This window comes from Lepidochelys olivacea, assembly GCF_965140295.1.
Source record: "Lepidochelys olivacea isolate rLepOli2 genome assembly, chromosome: 3".
In the NCBI taxonomy this organism is placed as follows: domain Eukaryota; kingdom Metazoa; phylum Chordata; order Testudines; family Cheloniidae; genus Lepidochelys; species Lepidochelys olivacea.
Window position 1 is genome coordinate 130,659,655 of NC_140413.1, and position 16,532 is coordinate 130,676,186.

At 43.3% G+C, this 16,532-nt stretch overlaps 1 protein-coding gene across 4 annotated transcripts in view; it reads right to left on the reverse strand.

The window, feature by feature from the left end:
- The window catches only part of TRIM67 (tripartite motif containing 67), a 66,977-nt gene that overhangs the window by 33,830 nt on the left and 16,615 nt on the right, over nt 1-16,532 (reverse strand). For 2 of the 4 annotated variants that reach the window (XM_084623729.1, XM_084623727.1), the window contains exons 3-5: nt 7,073-7,195; nt 5,581-5,691; nt 361-514 (exon numbers count right to left, since the gene is read on the reverse strand). In XM_084623729.1, the coding sequence (XP_084479855.1) occupies nt 361-514; nt 5,581-5,691; nt 7,073-7,195 (388 nt within the window). Of the gene's footprint in view, nt 1-354; nt 515-5,580; nt 5,692-7,072; nt 7,196-16,532 lie in introns of all 4 variants that reach the window. The other 2 variants (XM_084623728.1, XM_084623726.1) reach the window with 1 other exon arrangement.

Sequence of the window (16,532 nt, forward strand, 5' to 3'; positions counted from 1 at the left end):
TTAATTAAGTGTATTAAACTTGTTAATGCTACACAAAGGAGCTAAGTTGTTTTCAAGTTCACATTGACACCAATGTCTTCACCACCTTCAAAACAGACAGATGGTCTTCGTTTGAAACTTTTATCTTTTCAAATCTTTAACTTCACCTAATTTCACTGTCTGAGCTTGTCCGGTCACTTGAGGTGAGGTGAAAGCACTCCTTGGTAAATTCATGTTTGCCTAAGAGAAGACAAAAATAACTATCCATAAATTGCAAGTAGTTTCTCTTTCTCCCCACCTTCCTTCACCTCTTCCTCTACAGCACTGTTTCAAAACAGACACACACAAAATAAAAATCAAATCACAAAAGCTCACCCCTACATTTCATTTGAATAAAATCCAGCTGGTGAATTGACTGTAGTAAAGGTTCACTATCCAGAGTCAGGTCAAATTCAGCTGATACTTTTGGTTCCAAGGCTCCTTTGACCCACTGTTCCTGAGACACCTGAACACGTTTGATTAAAGCATCTGAAATCTTAAAAAGAACATTAGGCTTTTAGTGAAACTGCAAATGCAAAAATAGATCAGAATAAATTAGAAGTGACAGACATGAATGACTATACTATATCATACAAGGTGACTGAGAGCCTCATGGTCTAACTGAAGCAGGGCAAAGTGGCAATTTTGCTGTGAATTCCCATGTGTGTTGCATCTTCCCATTTTGTCTTTTCAAAGCAAATCCCCTGTGAGAGTTGGAAAAGTTAGTTTTCTTTGAAAAGAAGCTTTGTGGAACAGGGCTAGGGAGCTATCTTAACTGCTTGAGAGCCACACAGAAAGCGGACTTTCCTCTCTGATCTGCACAGCAGCTGTCTTGATGTCTCATTTCATCTCCATGAATAGAAGGGAGAAGATATCTGACACTAGAAAGCTTTTTAATTTAGCAAAGTCTAGCAGACAGAAATTGAAGCTAGAACAATTCAAACTGGAAAGAAGGTGCCCATTTTTAATAGTTAGGGGAATTAACCATTGGGAACAGATCTCCCCAAAGGATGCGGTTGATTCTCCATTAAATTAAGATTGGATGCCATTCTTAAAGCTCTGCTCTAGTTCAACCACAAGCTATTAGGACTTGACGAATACTGCCAAGATAAGTATTCACCCCCTTCTGTTGGGTTTGAAATGGTAACCATGAAACGATCTTAGAATTTTCAGAAACAACTTAATAAATCCATATTGAATGGCAAACTAGAGAAAGTCAGAAGAAAGCATGTCAATACGGGGATTTCATTGTAATAGCTGAGCCTAAATGATCAGATAGTAAGTCTTTACACTTGGCAAAGGGAGGAAGAAGACACCTGCTGGTCACCATGTTTTCTTTTGTAATTGACTCAGGATCATCCCCAAAATCCTTATTCAGCTATTATTAGTTCTTGCAGAGGCAAAACTCCAATAGGCCAAATCCTGAGACAAGGGAACTGCAGATGTTCAGAGCCTCTCAGAGTTTGGTACATAGCTTCATTGAAGACTGAGTAAGGACTTCAGATTTAGCTCTATTAAAATACCATGGTAAATGGCAGTTTGGATCAAAGAAACTATTTAGACTTTGCCATGTGTTAATTAGACTGTGCTTTGGACTAATTGCCCATGTGGGGGTACCTGTAGCCCCCCTCCCTTATATCCCAGCACAGATTTCCTGGCAGCAGAACTAAGAATAAAACTGAGGTTTCCGATATTGGAGACAAAAATATTAGCCACTCAATCATATTGCCTTTCATGCAGAATGCACCAACCAGGTGCTTTGGTTTTCCTGTCTCCAAACATTACATTGTGTTTCTCTCCCAGAGTAAGGAATAGAACCAAGCATCCTCATCTCCAATATTAACTGCTATCTAGCGAAGAATTGTGTAACTCACTGTCAAGGCCACATTTAGAGGCTAGTCGACAGAGATAACAGTAATTCCATCTGTAGTTCAAGTGGTAAAGGTCTGTGCCGAGGATTTAGAACTCCAGGGTTCAATCCCGATAATGCCTCACATTAGGGGACTTTTTTCAGAGTAACAGCCGTGTTAGTCTGTATTCGCAAAAAGAAAAGGAGTACTTGTGGCACCTTAGAGACTAACCAATTTATTTGAGCATAAGCTTTCGTGAGCTACAGCTCACTTCATTGGATGCGTACTGTGGAAAGTACAGAAGATCTTTTTATACACACAAAGCATGAAAAAATGGGTGTTTACCACTACAAAAGGTTTTCTCTCCCCCCACCTCACTCTCCTGCTGGTAATAGCTTATCTAAAGTGATCACTCTCCTTACAATGTGTATGATAATCAAGGTGGGCCATTTCCAACACAAATCCAGGGTTTAACAAGAACGTCTGGGGGGGGGGGGTAGGAAAAAACAAGGGGAAATAGGTTACCTTGCATGACGACTTAGCCACTCCCAGTCTCTATTCAAGCCTAAGTTAATTGTATCCAATTTGCAAATGAATTCCAATTCAACAGTCTCTCGCTGGAGTCTGGTTTTGAAGTTTTTTTGTTGTAATATCGCAACTTTCATGTCTGTAATTGCATGACCAGAGAGATTGAAGTGTTCTCCGACTGGTTTATGAATGTTATAATTCTTGACATCTGATTTGTGTCCATTTATTCTTTTATGTATAGATTGTCCAGTATGACCAATGTACATGGCAGAGGAGCATTGCTGGCACATGATGGCATATATCACATTGGTGATGTGCAGGTGAACGACTTCCTCTTCAGGCCCTACACTACCAGCACTCCCAGCTACCTTCGAGACACCACTGACTTCCTGAGGAAACTACAATCCATCAGTGATCTTCCTGATAACACCATCCTGGCCACTATGGATGTAGAAGCCCTCTACACCAACATTCCACACAAAGATAGACTACAAGCCATCAAGAACACTATCCCCGATAATGTCACGGCTAACCTGGTGGCTGAACTTTGTGACTTTGTCCTTACCCATTTTACATTTGGGGACAATGTATACCTTCAAATCAGCGGCACTGCTATGGGTACCCGCATGGCTCCACAATATGCCAACATTTTTATGGCTGACTTAGAACAACGCTTCCTCAGCTCTCGTCCCCTAATGCTCCTACTCTACTTGCGCTATATTGTTGACATCTTCATCATCTGGACCCATGGAAAAGAAGCTCTTGAGGAATTCCACCATGATTTCAACAATTTCCATCCCACCATCAACCTCAGCCTGGTCCAGTCCACACAAGAGATCTACTTCCTGGACACTACAGTGCTAATAAACGATGGTCACATAAACACCATCCTATACCGGAAACCTACTGACCGCTATTCCTACCTACATGCCTCCAGCTTTCACCCTGACCACACCACACGATCCATTGTCTACAGCCAAGCTCTGCGATACAACCGCATTTGCTCCAACCCCTCAGTCAGAGACAAACACCTACAAGATCTCTATCAAGCATTCTTACAACTACAATACCCATCTGCGGAAGTGAAGAAACAGATTGATAGAGCCAGAAGAGTTCCCAGAAGTCACCTACTACAGGACAGGCCTAACAAAGAAAATAACAGAACGCCACTAGCCGTCACCTTCAGCCCCCAACTAAAACCTCCAACGCATTATTAAGGATCTACAACCTATCCTGAAGGATGACCCAACACTCTCACAAATCTTGGGAGACAGGCCAGTCCTTGCCTACAGACAGCCCCCCAACCTGAAATACTCACCAGCAACCACATACCACACAACAGAACCACTAACCCAGGAACCTATCCTTGCAACAAAGCCCGTTGCCAACTGTGCCCACATATCTATTCAGGGGACACCATCACAGGGCCTAATAACATCAGCCACACTATCAGAGGCTCGTTCACCTGCACATCCACCAATGTGATATATGCCATCATGTGCCAGCAATGCTCCTCTGCCATGTACATTGGTCAAACTGGACAGTCTCTACGTAAAAGAATAAATGGACACAAATCAGATGTCAAGAATTATAACATTCATAAACCAGTCGGAGAACACTTCAATCTCTCTGGTCACGCGATTACAGACATGAAAGTTGCGATATTACAACAAAAAAACTTCAAAACCAGACTCCAGTGAGAGACTGTTGAATTGGAATTCATTTGCAAATTGGATACAATTAACTTAGGCTTGAATAGAGACTGGGAGTGGCTAAGTCGTCATGCAAGGTAACCTATTTCCCCTTGTTTTTTCCTACCCCCGCCCCCAGACGTTCTTGTTAAACCCTGACTTTGTGCTGGAAATGGCCCACCTTGATTATCATACACATTGTAAGGAGAGTGATCACTTTAGATAAGCTATTACCAGCAGGAGAGTGGGTGGGGCGAGAGAAAACCTTTTGTAGTGGTAAACACCCATTTTTTCATGCTTTGTATGTGTAAAAAGATCTTCTATACTTTCCACAGTATGCATCCGATGAAGTGAGCTGTAGCTCACGAAAGCTTATGCTCAAATAAATTGGTTAGTCTCTAAGGTGCCACAAGTACTCCTTTTCTTTTTAGGAGACTTTATGGCTGCATGTGACAAGAATCTGATTTCCCAGTTTGCATTTTAAAAAGTGGTTTAATTAATTCACATATTGAGAAAATAATCCTTTAAACCAGTGGTTCTCAAACTTTAGCAACCGGAGGACCCCCATTTTGATTTAAAATTTTTCACAAAACCTGAGTCCCCCACTCAACCCCTTCCCATAAGGCCCCCTCTTCTTCCCTCCCCCACTCCACCCGTGCCTCTTCCTGCCCCCTCTCCCAAGCTTGCCCCCTCTCCACTCCTCCTCCTCCCTCCCAGCGCCTTCTACATGCCGCTGAACAGCTATTCCCCTGCGTGCAGGAAGCACTGGGAGGGAGGGGGAAGAGGTGAACAGCAGGGCTGGTGGACCCCCTGGAGTACCCTCACAGACCCCAGTTTGAGAAACGCTGGTTTAAACGAAGTCTCAATCTAGAAAACATTATCATCTGTAAATTAGGTTTGACACGCAACAAGATAGGTGTTCCATATCTGCATCAAAATTGGCACTCATTTTGCACTCACACACTGGCAGGTATGAAGGTTGAGAGGTATGGTGCCAGGAAGGGGACATATCAGAAGCAAGCTGGAGACTTGGTGGTATCAATGGAGTAAGGTCTCTAGGTTGCTCTAACTAACCAACACTGGGACTGGGTTGGTGCAAAAATCAGGAAGCCATAACCAGTCCCCTGATGGTCTCTTACCCCATTCCCCTGCAAATAGAGCAGGCTGGGCAAAGGGGAGAATTGAATCTTCTAGATCATTCAAATCTTGGCCTCTACTTAGACTACCAACAAGAGTACCAATTATGCTGGAGGCTTTTTTGGTGATGCAGACCCTTGTCTATTGGTAAACGCATAGATGCCACCAAAATCATTTAATATTAGCTACCAAACTGTAATAATTTCTAGGTATTATTGACAAAGACCGAATGTGAAACTGCAGCTGAAAGACTCCATAGCCCATTTCCAAGCCATTAAGCCAAACACTCCACCATAGCAAGTTTTACATTCCAGTATAATCTTTTTGTTTCTTCACAAGAGTAGAAAAGAAAATACCTGTAAAAAACCAGAGGGATCATTTTCTTTGATTACTTCCAGACAGTATTCCATAAGCCCTGTTGACTGACGTAGCTTCAACGTACAGTGATTTATCTGGTCCCAAACAACCTGCAAATGAAAACCTCAGTACATTTCTCATAATCCTCTCAGTTTTCACTGAATCAAGTAAATTATTTCAGAAGCAGCAGCAGTGAATGGAAGAGAGTGTTAAACCTATGTTTGTTTTAGCTGCCATATGGGTATTACCCTATCTGCAACAGCTACACTTCTTTACTCTGTATTGTAAATACTGATAATTAGTTTGGCAAAATGTCATGTACAGGGAATCTCAATTATCAGAGCAGATAAAGTGTTGAATACCCAGGTCTGCTCATGGCTGAAGGAGTTAGGATCTAATAAGTGTAGAATTTGTTCACTGCACATGCAACCACACTTCCATTAAAATTTGAGCTTTAAATAACAAAATAACTGAAACCTAATATATTAAACAGAATAACTATGAGGACTACTGGGCAGTTTATATTCTATCATTCCCTTCACAATTTACAGTAGACCCTTGTTCATCCAGAGGAAAAGAATAAGAAAAGCACACCTCTCATTTTTCCCCAACTTTGGACTTGTTTCTGCTCTCATACTGCTGTAAATCAGGAGTAAGTCCACTGCAGTCTATGGAGTTATTCAAGGTAAAAATGGTCTAAGTGAGAGGAGAATCAGGCCTTTTAGTGGGACATCACAAATTTAGGAAGTTGTGAGAGTGGGGTTCCCAGAACATTGAGCTGAAGCAGTTTGTCCATTCCCTCTACATTGTGTTAATCAGACAATAGAAAAAAAATTAAAATATTTATAATGCACCCAGAACTTGTAATATTTTCAAATACAGAGCTATGAGCTGCATGAAATTTCACCACAAAGAACCCTACTGATCACCACTCCAATCAGCCAGTTACATTTTCTCTTTCCTTCCCCTTTCTCTTATTTCTCTTGAGAAGAGAGTAAAAGAGGATCCCAGGATGTGTCTCACTGACACTTGAGATTCTGAAGGTTTAAAGAATGGACTAAATCCTGAAGTTTTTATTCAGTCCTTTCTCAAACAAGATGGCTTCTACAAGGTCAAAACCAGAGATGTAATAAGTGCTTGAACTGCCCACTGATTTCAGTGGGAGTTGTGATTACTTAGCACCTGTCAGGATTTGACCCATAAACGTCAATAAGAGTATTGCCTAAAGACTGAAGCACTAATTCAGCAAGTTACTTAAGCACATGCCTAACTTTAAACACATGAATAATTCCATTACAGTTATGCTTATGTACCTTGTTAAACTGGGGCCTGAATAAGGACTTCAAGATTTGGTCAATGGGAATTTTAACTGAGTAAGGACTTCAGGACTTGGCGTCATGTGCATTAACTCTAGGCTAAAGAGTCACTTCAATAGAAATATTTGTAGCCACACTCTCTAGAATGCTTACAACTCATAATAGTTGTACTCACCTTTAATTTGTGCTCACGGTCTTTGGTAACTTTTGTGAGCAGTTTTGCCTTTTGACGAGTTAATGCATCAACCAGGGCATCACACTGAGCAACCAGACAAGCTTCATAGTCCAACCCATTCTCCTAGAAGAAGGTGACAACCATATTCATCTATGAAAATGAATTTTTTACAGTAAAAGCTGTTATTTACCCAAACCAATATACGTGTTTTACATTTAGAAAATGTTTCCTTTCAAGAGTTTGGCACGTCATGTTTCCTTTGTGATTCCATTACATATTGCACTGTTAACAACTGCTAGCTATAATATGCCTTAAGGGACACTGTCAAGATGATCATGCTACAAAATTAATTTATTGTAACCCCTTAATATACTAGCATTTTCCAGACAAATGAATGCTTAGGAGTCTCTATGTATTATTAAAATATTGTTCCAAATTCTGCTCTCAGTTACCTCACTGAAATGCCTCTGAAATCAGGGGGGTCGCACCATAGTAACTAACGCAGAATGTAGTCCACAGACTGATCCCAAGGGGAATAAACCAAGAATAAATATAATTCTTGAGATTGTGGTATATTGCCTCAAAGGAACAATTTTAACCTAAGCACTTTTTTTTGAGCTTCTTGTAGTTAGCACATGCTTACATCTTCCCTGGAAACATGAATTTGGTTAGCCTTTTAAAAATAATACACTGTAGATTTTAGTCCCGTAGCACTGGAATTCACCTCTATACAGAGTACCAGCAGAAGGCATATGCAGAACTTTAGTCAGAGCTTAAGTGGGATTTAAATAGTACTAGGCTTTGGTCTGGCCCTCTGCACACAGGTGAATTTCACTCCTATGGAATTCACAACATAAAACTGGTTTAAATGGAAGTCATCATACAAGCTAAGCAGCTGCTCTTGAGGAGGGGAGGAAGCCTTCATGCGCCTGTTTCCAGGAGACACTGGGCTGACTAGCTAGCTTCTCCCCAAACCCCAGTTCAGCACTTAAGCTTTAGTGTGCTTAACTTTAAGCATGTGTTTAAATCCTATTTAAGTCAATGTCTCTCTCTGTTTCCCCCTTGGATTATATATTACTAATCTGATTTATCCACTTGGCCAAAATTAGATTTGTCCTATTGCCTTCCTAAAGGTTGGAGGACAATTCTTTACATTTGATATAGCCACTGATATCCACTTCTAACAGGCTGGCCACTGTGGTAGTCAGTTTTCCCAGGACAAGTATAGGTGGCAAAGTTCTCCATTGTCTTCTGCTTAGAACCCCAATTCAGAAAAACACTTAAGCATGTGCTTAACTTTAAGATTAAATCCCACTGAATCAATAGGGAGTCTCAGAGAAGAACTCATCTGTCAACAGATATAAACACTGATTCACCTCATGTGGGCATTTACACCTGTGCAAAGTGGGTGTGAAATACTACCAGTCTGATGGGGAGAGTTTTACATGCACTTTGCATTGGAGTAAATGACTCTAAAGTGAAAAGCAGTGGAAAATTAGGCCCAGTGATGATAAAGAGATAAAGTTACCAAAGGGTTTACAGTATTTTTAGACCATTAACCTATCCATTTCTCTGACAAGGGTCTCTTTCAAATCAGTTATTAAAATCACAAGTGTTACTTTTACAGGAATTAATTCCTGAATGCTTTTAGGTTTTAAATATAAATTAATCTATGAATATCCACAATTTGGTGCCCCAATATGTATGGGTTATAAACACTGCTTTGTTTATGTTAGGACTACATATATGTCTTTTTATCTCTGGAAAAAAAATCAGTTTTAGAAAAAAACGGTTTGCCAATTTTACTTCAGTATTCTGGATCCATTGCCAAGCTAAATTAGGTTTAAATGGGCATCTTGTCTTAAGATGCAAGTGCCATCTCTTCTACAAAGTATCCCTACTTTGGGATATCAATGAACATTGGTACCAAATTCCTCTATTCTTGATCTTCCCTGTTGAAATGATTCAAGTGATAGAAGGGACATCTAGATAGGAAAGGAAAATGAAATTTAGTTCTATAGTCAATGGACCCAATTCTCTTCTTTCTTATATCACTTTTGCACCAGTGTAACTCCCTTGACTTTGACAGTTTCTTCTGATTTACACCAACATTAGAGCAGCATCAAGCCTATGCTCTCATTTACACTGCCACAAATCAGGAATATCTCTACTGAAGTCATTGGAGTTACCTTACAGTAAAAATAGCGTGAGAGGAGAATCAGGCTTTGCATAGCTATCCCTTACACACGCGTTACTTATTCCCGTCTTTTTCCCTTTGTTTCGGCTTTTCTCTTCCCCACTATTTATTTCAATCTACCTCCGGTTTTAGATTAAATTTTTTTACCTTCATCCTTACACCCTAAGCCATGATTCATGCAGCCCTCTCTCTGATTAAGGAGAGATAGAACATTCTTCCCCTTGGAGCTGAATGCTCTGCCTCTTTGGCTATGTCTATTCTGCAGGCACAAGCTCAGTGTAGCTAAAGCTGACATACCCAAGAGAGCTATGTTCCAGAACAGTGAAGTTGCAGTGGTGTATGCTTCAGTGCAGATTAGTCCTGTGAATAGTCACCCATGGTTCTCTGCTAGCATGGGGAGCAAGGGACCAAGCTTGGCCTGAACTTAGATGAGCTACAACGAGACCACGGGTTAGCCCCAGCCCCTTTCCACTTGTATCTGTCCCTCCTCTACTTGGGTTACACCCCTGTACCTTCACTTTGTCTCTCACAAGATGATAGGGAAATGTTAGTTTCTGCACAGAGCTCGAGTCAGAATGAGTGCTCTTGTGGGTAACCCTGTCATGGGGACTACAACCCCCCCCACACACATACAAACAGTACTTGTTGCAGCAGATGGGAGAAGACTGAGGATCTTATAGTAAGAGCAACAAGGCCCCTTAGAGAGTCAGGGAAGAGGTAGTGAGGGCAATCGGGCAGGTTGTGAAGAGTGTGAGAAGAATAGTGTAAGGGACTTGAAAGTGACCTAAGAAGAGAAAAAGGAGAGAAGAAAAGCAGAAATCCACAGTCAGGGAAAAAAATAAAGAGCAGAGAAAGAAAAAGGAGGCTGTGAACCCAAGAGTAAGCCCTGGTCTACATTATGAGTTTAGGTCGAATTTAGCAGCGTTAGATCAATTTAACCCTGCACCCATCCACACGACGGAGCCATTTTTGTCGACTTAAAGGGCTCTTAAACTCAATTTCTGTACCCCTCCCAGACGAGGGGATTAGCACTGAAATCGACATCGCCGGGTAGAATTTGGGGTCGCGTGGACGCAATTTGACAGTATTGGCCTCCAGGAGCTATCCCAGAGTGCTCTATTGTGACCGCTCTGGACAGTACTTTCAACTCAGATGCACTAGCCAGGTACACAGGAAAAGCACCGGGAACTTTTGAATTTCATTTCCTGTTTGGCCACGTGGCATGACCATACAGAGCTCATCAGCAGAGGTGACCATGCAGTCCCAGAATCGCAAAAGAGCTCCAGCATGGACTGAACGGGAGGTACTGGATCGCTTTATGGGGAGACGAATCCGTGCTATCAGAACTCCATTCCAAAAGACGAAATGTCAAAATATTTGAAAAAAAATCTCCAAGGGCATGAAGGACAGAAGCTATATCAGGGACACACAGCAGTGCCGTGTGAAACTTAAGGAGCTCAGGCAAGGCTACCAAAAAACCAGAGAGGCAAACAGCCACTCCAGATCAGAACCCCAGACATGCCGCTTCTATGAGGAGCTGCTTGCAATTCTAGGTGATACCTCTACCACTACCCCATCCCTGTACATGGAGTCTCACACAAGAGGGATGAGGATTTTGGGGATGAGGCTGATGATGATGAGGTGGAAGATGAAACCATTCTCCCTTACAGCCAGGAACTGTTTATCACCCTGGAGACCCTCCCAACGTGGACTCCCAGACTTTGAAGGCGGAGAAGGCACCTCTGGTGACTGTACCTTTGTAAATATAACACATGGTTTAAAAGCAAGCGTGTTTAATGATTAATTTTCCCGGAAGACTGGGGATGCATTCGCGGCCAGTACAGCTACTGGAAAAGTCTGTTAATGTGCCTGGGGATGGAGCGGAAATCCTCCAGGGAAATCTCCATGAAGCTCTCCTGGATGTACTCCCAAAGCCTTTGCAAAAGGTTTCTGGGGAGGGCAGCCTTATTCCGTCCTCCATGGTAGGACAATTTACCATTCCAGGCCAGTAGCACGTAGTCTGGAATCACTGCATAACAAAGCATGGCAGCGTATGGTCCTGGTGTTTGCTGGCATTCAAACAACACCTGTTCTTTATCTCTCTGTGTTATCCTCAGGAGAGTGATATCATTCATGGTCACCTGGTTGAAATAGGGGAATTTTATTAAGGGGACATTCAGAGGTGGCTGTTCCTGTTGGGCTGTTTGCCTGGGGCTGAAAAGAAATCATCCCTGCTTTTAGCTACGCAGTGGGGTGCCGGGTGGGGGGAGCATTCATGCTGAGCTGTTCATGTTTGGCTGGCAGGGATCTTTCCTGATACTAGTCATGCAGTGGGAGGAGGGGTGAAGCGATCATCCCAGAGAACTGGGGGAGGGGTTTAGTTGGATTTGTGCTGCACGTTAACCCGAAAACTGCAGCCCCTCCTTTTAAATGGCCAACCCAATGAGTGCTTGAAATGGGAAAGGAGGGCGCTGCTGTTTGAAACCATTCACCATGAAAGAGTCTACCCATTGTTCTCTAAAATGTGTCTTTTTAAATACTACTCTCCCTTTTTTTCCTCCCGCAGCTGCAAATGTTTCAATGCTCCCCTTATCATCTCCATCCCAGAGGCTAGCGCAGATAAGAAGGCAAAAAAAACGCACTCGCGATGAAATGTTCTCTGAGCTCATGCAGTCCTCCTGCACTGAAAGAGCTCAGCAGAATGCTTGGAGGCAGACAATTGCAGAGTCCAGGAAAGCAGAAAATGAATGCGAGGAGCGGTGGCGGGAGCAAGATGATAGGTGGTGGCAGCAGCATGGTGAGAGGAGGCAGGAGGCAATGCTGAGGCTACTGGAGGATCAAACTGATATGCTCCGGCGTATGGTTGAGCTGCAGGAAAGGCAGCATGAGCACAGACCGCTGCTGCAGCAGCTGTGTAACCGCCCACCCTCCTCCCCAAGTTCCATAGCCTCCTCACCCAGACGCCCAAGAACGTGGTGGGGGGGGCGCCTCCAGGCACCCAACCACTCCACCCCAGAGGACTGCCCAAGCAACAGAAGGCTGGCATTCAATAAGTTTTGAAGTGCAGTGTGGCCTTGTCCTGTCCTCCTCCCCCACCCCACCCGGTGCTTCCCTCTTCCCCCACCCCTCCTGGGCTACCTTGGCAGTTATCTCCCTATTTGTGTGATGAATTAATAAAGAATGTATGAATTTGAAACAACAATGACTTTATTGCCTCTGCAAGCGGTGATCGAAGGGGGGAGGGGAGGGCAGGGCAGTTGGCTTACAGGGAAGTAGAGTGAACCAAGGGGGCGGGTTTTCATCAAGGAGAAACAAACAGAACTCTCACACCGTAGCCTGGCCAGTCATGAAACTGTTTTTCAAAGCTTCTCTGATGCGCAGCGTGCCCTGCTGTGCTCTTCTAACTGCCCTAGTGTCTGGCTATGCGTAATCAGCGGCCAGGCGATTTGCCTCAACCTCCCGCCCCAACATAAACTCTCACAGATATTGTGGAGCACACAGCAAGCAGTAATAACAATGGGAATATTGGTTTTGCTGAGGTCTAACCAAGTCAGTAAACTGTGCCAGCATGCTTTTAAATGTCCAAATGCACACTCTACCACTATTCTGCACTTGCTCAGCCTATAGTTGAACAGCTCCTGACTACTGTCCAGGGTGCCTGTGTATGGCTTCAAAAGCCATGGCATTAAGGGGTAGGCTGGGTCCCCAAGGATAACTATAGGCATTTCAACATCCCCAACAGTTATTTTCTGGTCTGGGAATAAAGTCCCTTCCTGCAGCTGTTCAAACAGACCAGAGTTCCTGAAGATGTGAGCATCATGTACCTTTCCCGGCCATCCCACGCTGATGTCCCTTGTGATCCACCAGTGCTTGCAGCACCATTGAAAAGTACCACTTTCGGTTTATGTACTGGCTGCCAAGGTGCTCTGGTTCCAAGATAGGGATATGCGTTCCATCTATTGCCCCACCAAAGTTAGGGAAACCCATTGCAGCAAAGCCATCCACTATGACCTGCACATTTCCCAGAGTCACTACCCTTGATAGCAGCAGCTCAGTGATTGTGTTGGCTACTTGGATCACAGCCGCCCCCACAGTCGATTTGCCCACTCCAAATTGATTCCCAACTGACCAGTAGCTGTCTGGCGTTGCAAGCTTCCCGAGGGCTATCACCACTCGCTTGTGAACTGTGAGGGCTGTTCTCATCTCGGTATTCTTGTGCTTCAAGGCAGGAGAAAGCAAGTCACAAAGTTCCATGAAAGTGCCCTTACGCACACGAAAGTTTCGCAGCCACTGGGAGTCATCCCAGACCTGCAACACTATGCGGTCCCACCAGTCTGTGCTTGTTTCCTGGGCCCAGAATTGGCGTTTCACTCCATGAGCCTGCCCCACTGCCACCAGGATGTCCAAATTGTCAGGGCCCGTACTTTGAGAGAAGTCTGTGTCCATGTCCTCATCAATCTCATCACCATGCTGCCATCGCCTCCACGCCTGGTTTTGCAGATTCTGGTTCTGAACATACTGCAGAATAATGCGCGAGGTGTTTACAATGCTCATAACTGCCGCAATGATCCGAGCGGGCTCCATGCTTGCCGTGGTATGGCGTCTGAGGAGAGTAGAGTTGCAGCTCTGGAAGTGGTGGATGATGATGGTTAGCAGGCCTCCTGCACCGTCTGCTGAAAGCAGTATGGCATCCACAGGGAAAAAAGGCGCGAAATGATTGTCTGCCGTTGCTTTCACGGAGGGAGGGGCGACTGACGACATGTACTCAAAACCACCAGTGACAATGTTTTTGCCCCATCAGGCATTGGGAGCTTAACCCAGAATTCCAATGGGCAGCGGAGACTGCAGGGATAGCTACCCATAGTGCAACGCTCCGAAAGTCAACACTAGCCACTGTACTGTGGATCCACTCCGCCGACTTAATGCATTTAGTGGGGACACACACAATCGACTATATAAAATCGCTTCTATAAAAATCGACTTCTATAAATTTGAAATAATTTTGTAGTGTAGACATATCCTAAGAGCACAGCTCTCTCTCACTCAGCAAGGGAGTAAAGGGTTTAATTTGCTGTCTGACTTGTATGGTGTTTAAATACAATGATAAAAACTACACATCTTTTATTCCACTGAGCAAATGTTTGTGTGTAAGACAGTTCTGCTGAAGGGTGAAAGTGGGAGGCTGTCAGTACTGAGGTATTTATTGGAGACAACCAGAATCATGCTTCTCAGTTCAAGCCATGGATCTGAATCCAAATATTCCCAGTGTTCTGACTTGGTCAGATTTTGTGTTCCGGTTCAGACCCATTATAGAGATGGGCCCATGAAGTGGAGTTCAGTCCAACTCCAGATTCAAATTTTCTCAAAACTCAGAGGGTGGGGTGTCATAACCATAGGGCTAGCCTAAATTCCTCCTTACCTGTAAGGGGTTAAGAAGCTCAAGTAACCTGGTTGGCACCTGACCAAAGGAACCAATGGGGACAAAAGATACTTTCAAATCTGGGAGGGGAGAGGTTTTGTTTTAGGTTCTTTGTTTGTGTGGCTGTTCGCTCTTGGGACTAAGAGGGACCAGACATCAATCCATGTTCTCCAAATCTTCCTCAAGAAGTCTCTCAAATTTCAAACTTGTAAGTAACAGCCAGGCAAGGTGTATTAGTTTACCTTTGTTTTCTCAATTTGTAAATTTTCCCTTTGCTAGAGGGAGGTTGTCATAAATATAAAGGGAAGGGTAAACCCCTTTGAAATCCCTCCTGGCCAGGGGAAAGCTCCTCTCACCTGTAAAGGGTTAAGAAGCTAAAGGTAACCTCGCTGGCACCTGACCAAAATGACCAATGAGGAGACAAGATACTTTCAAAAGCTGGGAGGAGGGAGAGAAACAAAGGGTCTGTGTCTGTCTGTATGCTGCGCTTGCCAGGGACAGAACAGGAATGGAGTCTTAGAACTTTTAGTAAGTAATCTAGCTAGGTATGTGTTAGATTATGATTTCTTTAAATGGCTGAGAAAAGAATTGTGCTGAATAGAATAACTATTTCTGTCTGTGTATCTTTTTTGTAACTTAAGGTTTTGCCTAGAGGGGTTCTCTATGTTTTTGAATCTAATTACCCTATAAGATATATACCATCCTGATTTTACAGGGGGAATTTCTTTATTTCTATTTACTTCTATTTTTTATTAAAAGTCTTCTTGTAAAACACTGAATGCTTTTTCATTGTTCTCAGATCCAAGGGTTTGGGTTTGTGGTCACCTATGCAAATTGGTGAGGCTTTTTATCCAACATTTCCCAGGAAAGGGGGGGTGCAAGTGTTGGGAGGATTGTTCATTGTTCTTAAGATCTAAGGGTCTGGGTCTGTAGTCACCTAGGCAAATTGGTGAGGCTTTTTACCAAACCTTGTCCAGGAAGTGGGGTGCAAGGTTTTGGGAAGTATTTTGGGGGGAAGGACGCGTCCAAACAGCTCTTCCCCAGTAACCAGTATTAGTTTGGTGGTGGTAGCGGCCTGTCCAAGGTATAATATTTTGTACCTTGGGGAAGTTTTGACCTAAGCTGGTAAAGATAAGCTTAGGAGGTTTTTCATGCAGGTCCCCACATCTGTACCCTAGAGTTCAGAGTGGGGGAGGAACCTTGACATGGTGGCACAGTGGTGGGATTAACCTGAAATCATTTTGAGATCCAGTTGAGATTTTTTGAACTAGAAATACAGATTTTAAAAAGGAATTTTTAGGAAGTCCAGAAGGCAGCTTTGAAACTGAAAGCAGCTTGGTTTCTCTCTGCTTTGTGGCCAAGCAGAGACAAAAGGGGATTATCTTGTGAATTGCAGGTTTTCTTTGCCTGGAGGCAGGGTACTTAACTCCTGCAGGGAAATTCACAGTCTTCCAACCCAGAGGTTTTTTTTTTTTTTCTTTTCTTCCTAAAAGTAAATAGGGGGTGTGTGCTCTACCCATTTGCCTGGAGACAAAAGTGGCAGGGTTTTTTTTAGGATTTTGATTTTTTTTTTTGTTTTACAAGGAGCACAGGTTTGAAAAGAAATTTTTTTTCTTCTTTGGGCTGGGTAAGCAGGTTTCCAAGTAGTTGGAGGTTTTTTGCTTTAATTTGGGCCCAGAGCAGAGACAAGGGAATTGTCTTTTTCTGTAGGCTGACAATCACTATCAGAGAATAGGTATTCTATTCCAGCACAGCAAAATTTTACAGCCAAGTTTTGTTTGTTTATTTCTAAACCTCGGGTGTAAAGTTAGTTAAAAACAGAGAGGTTAGAATGGCCAAATCCT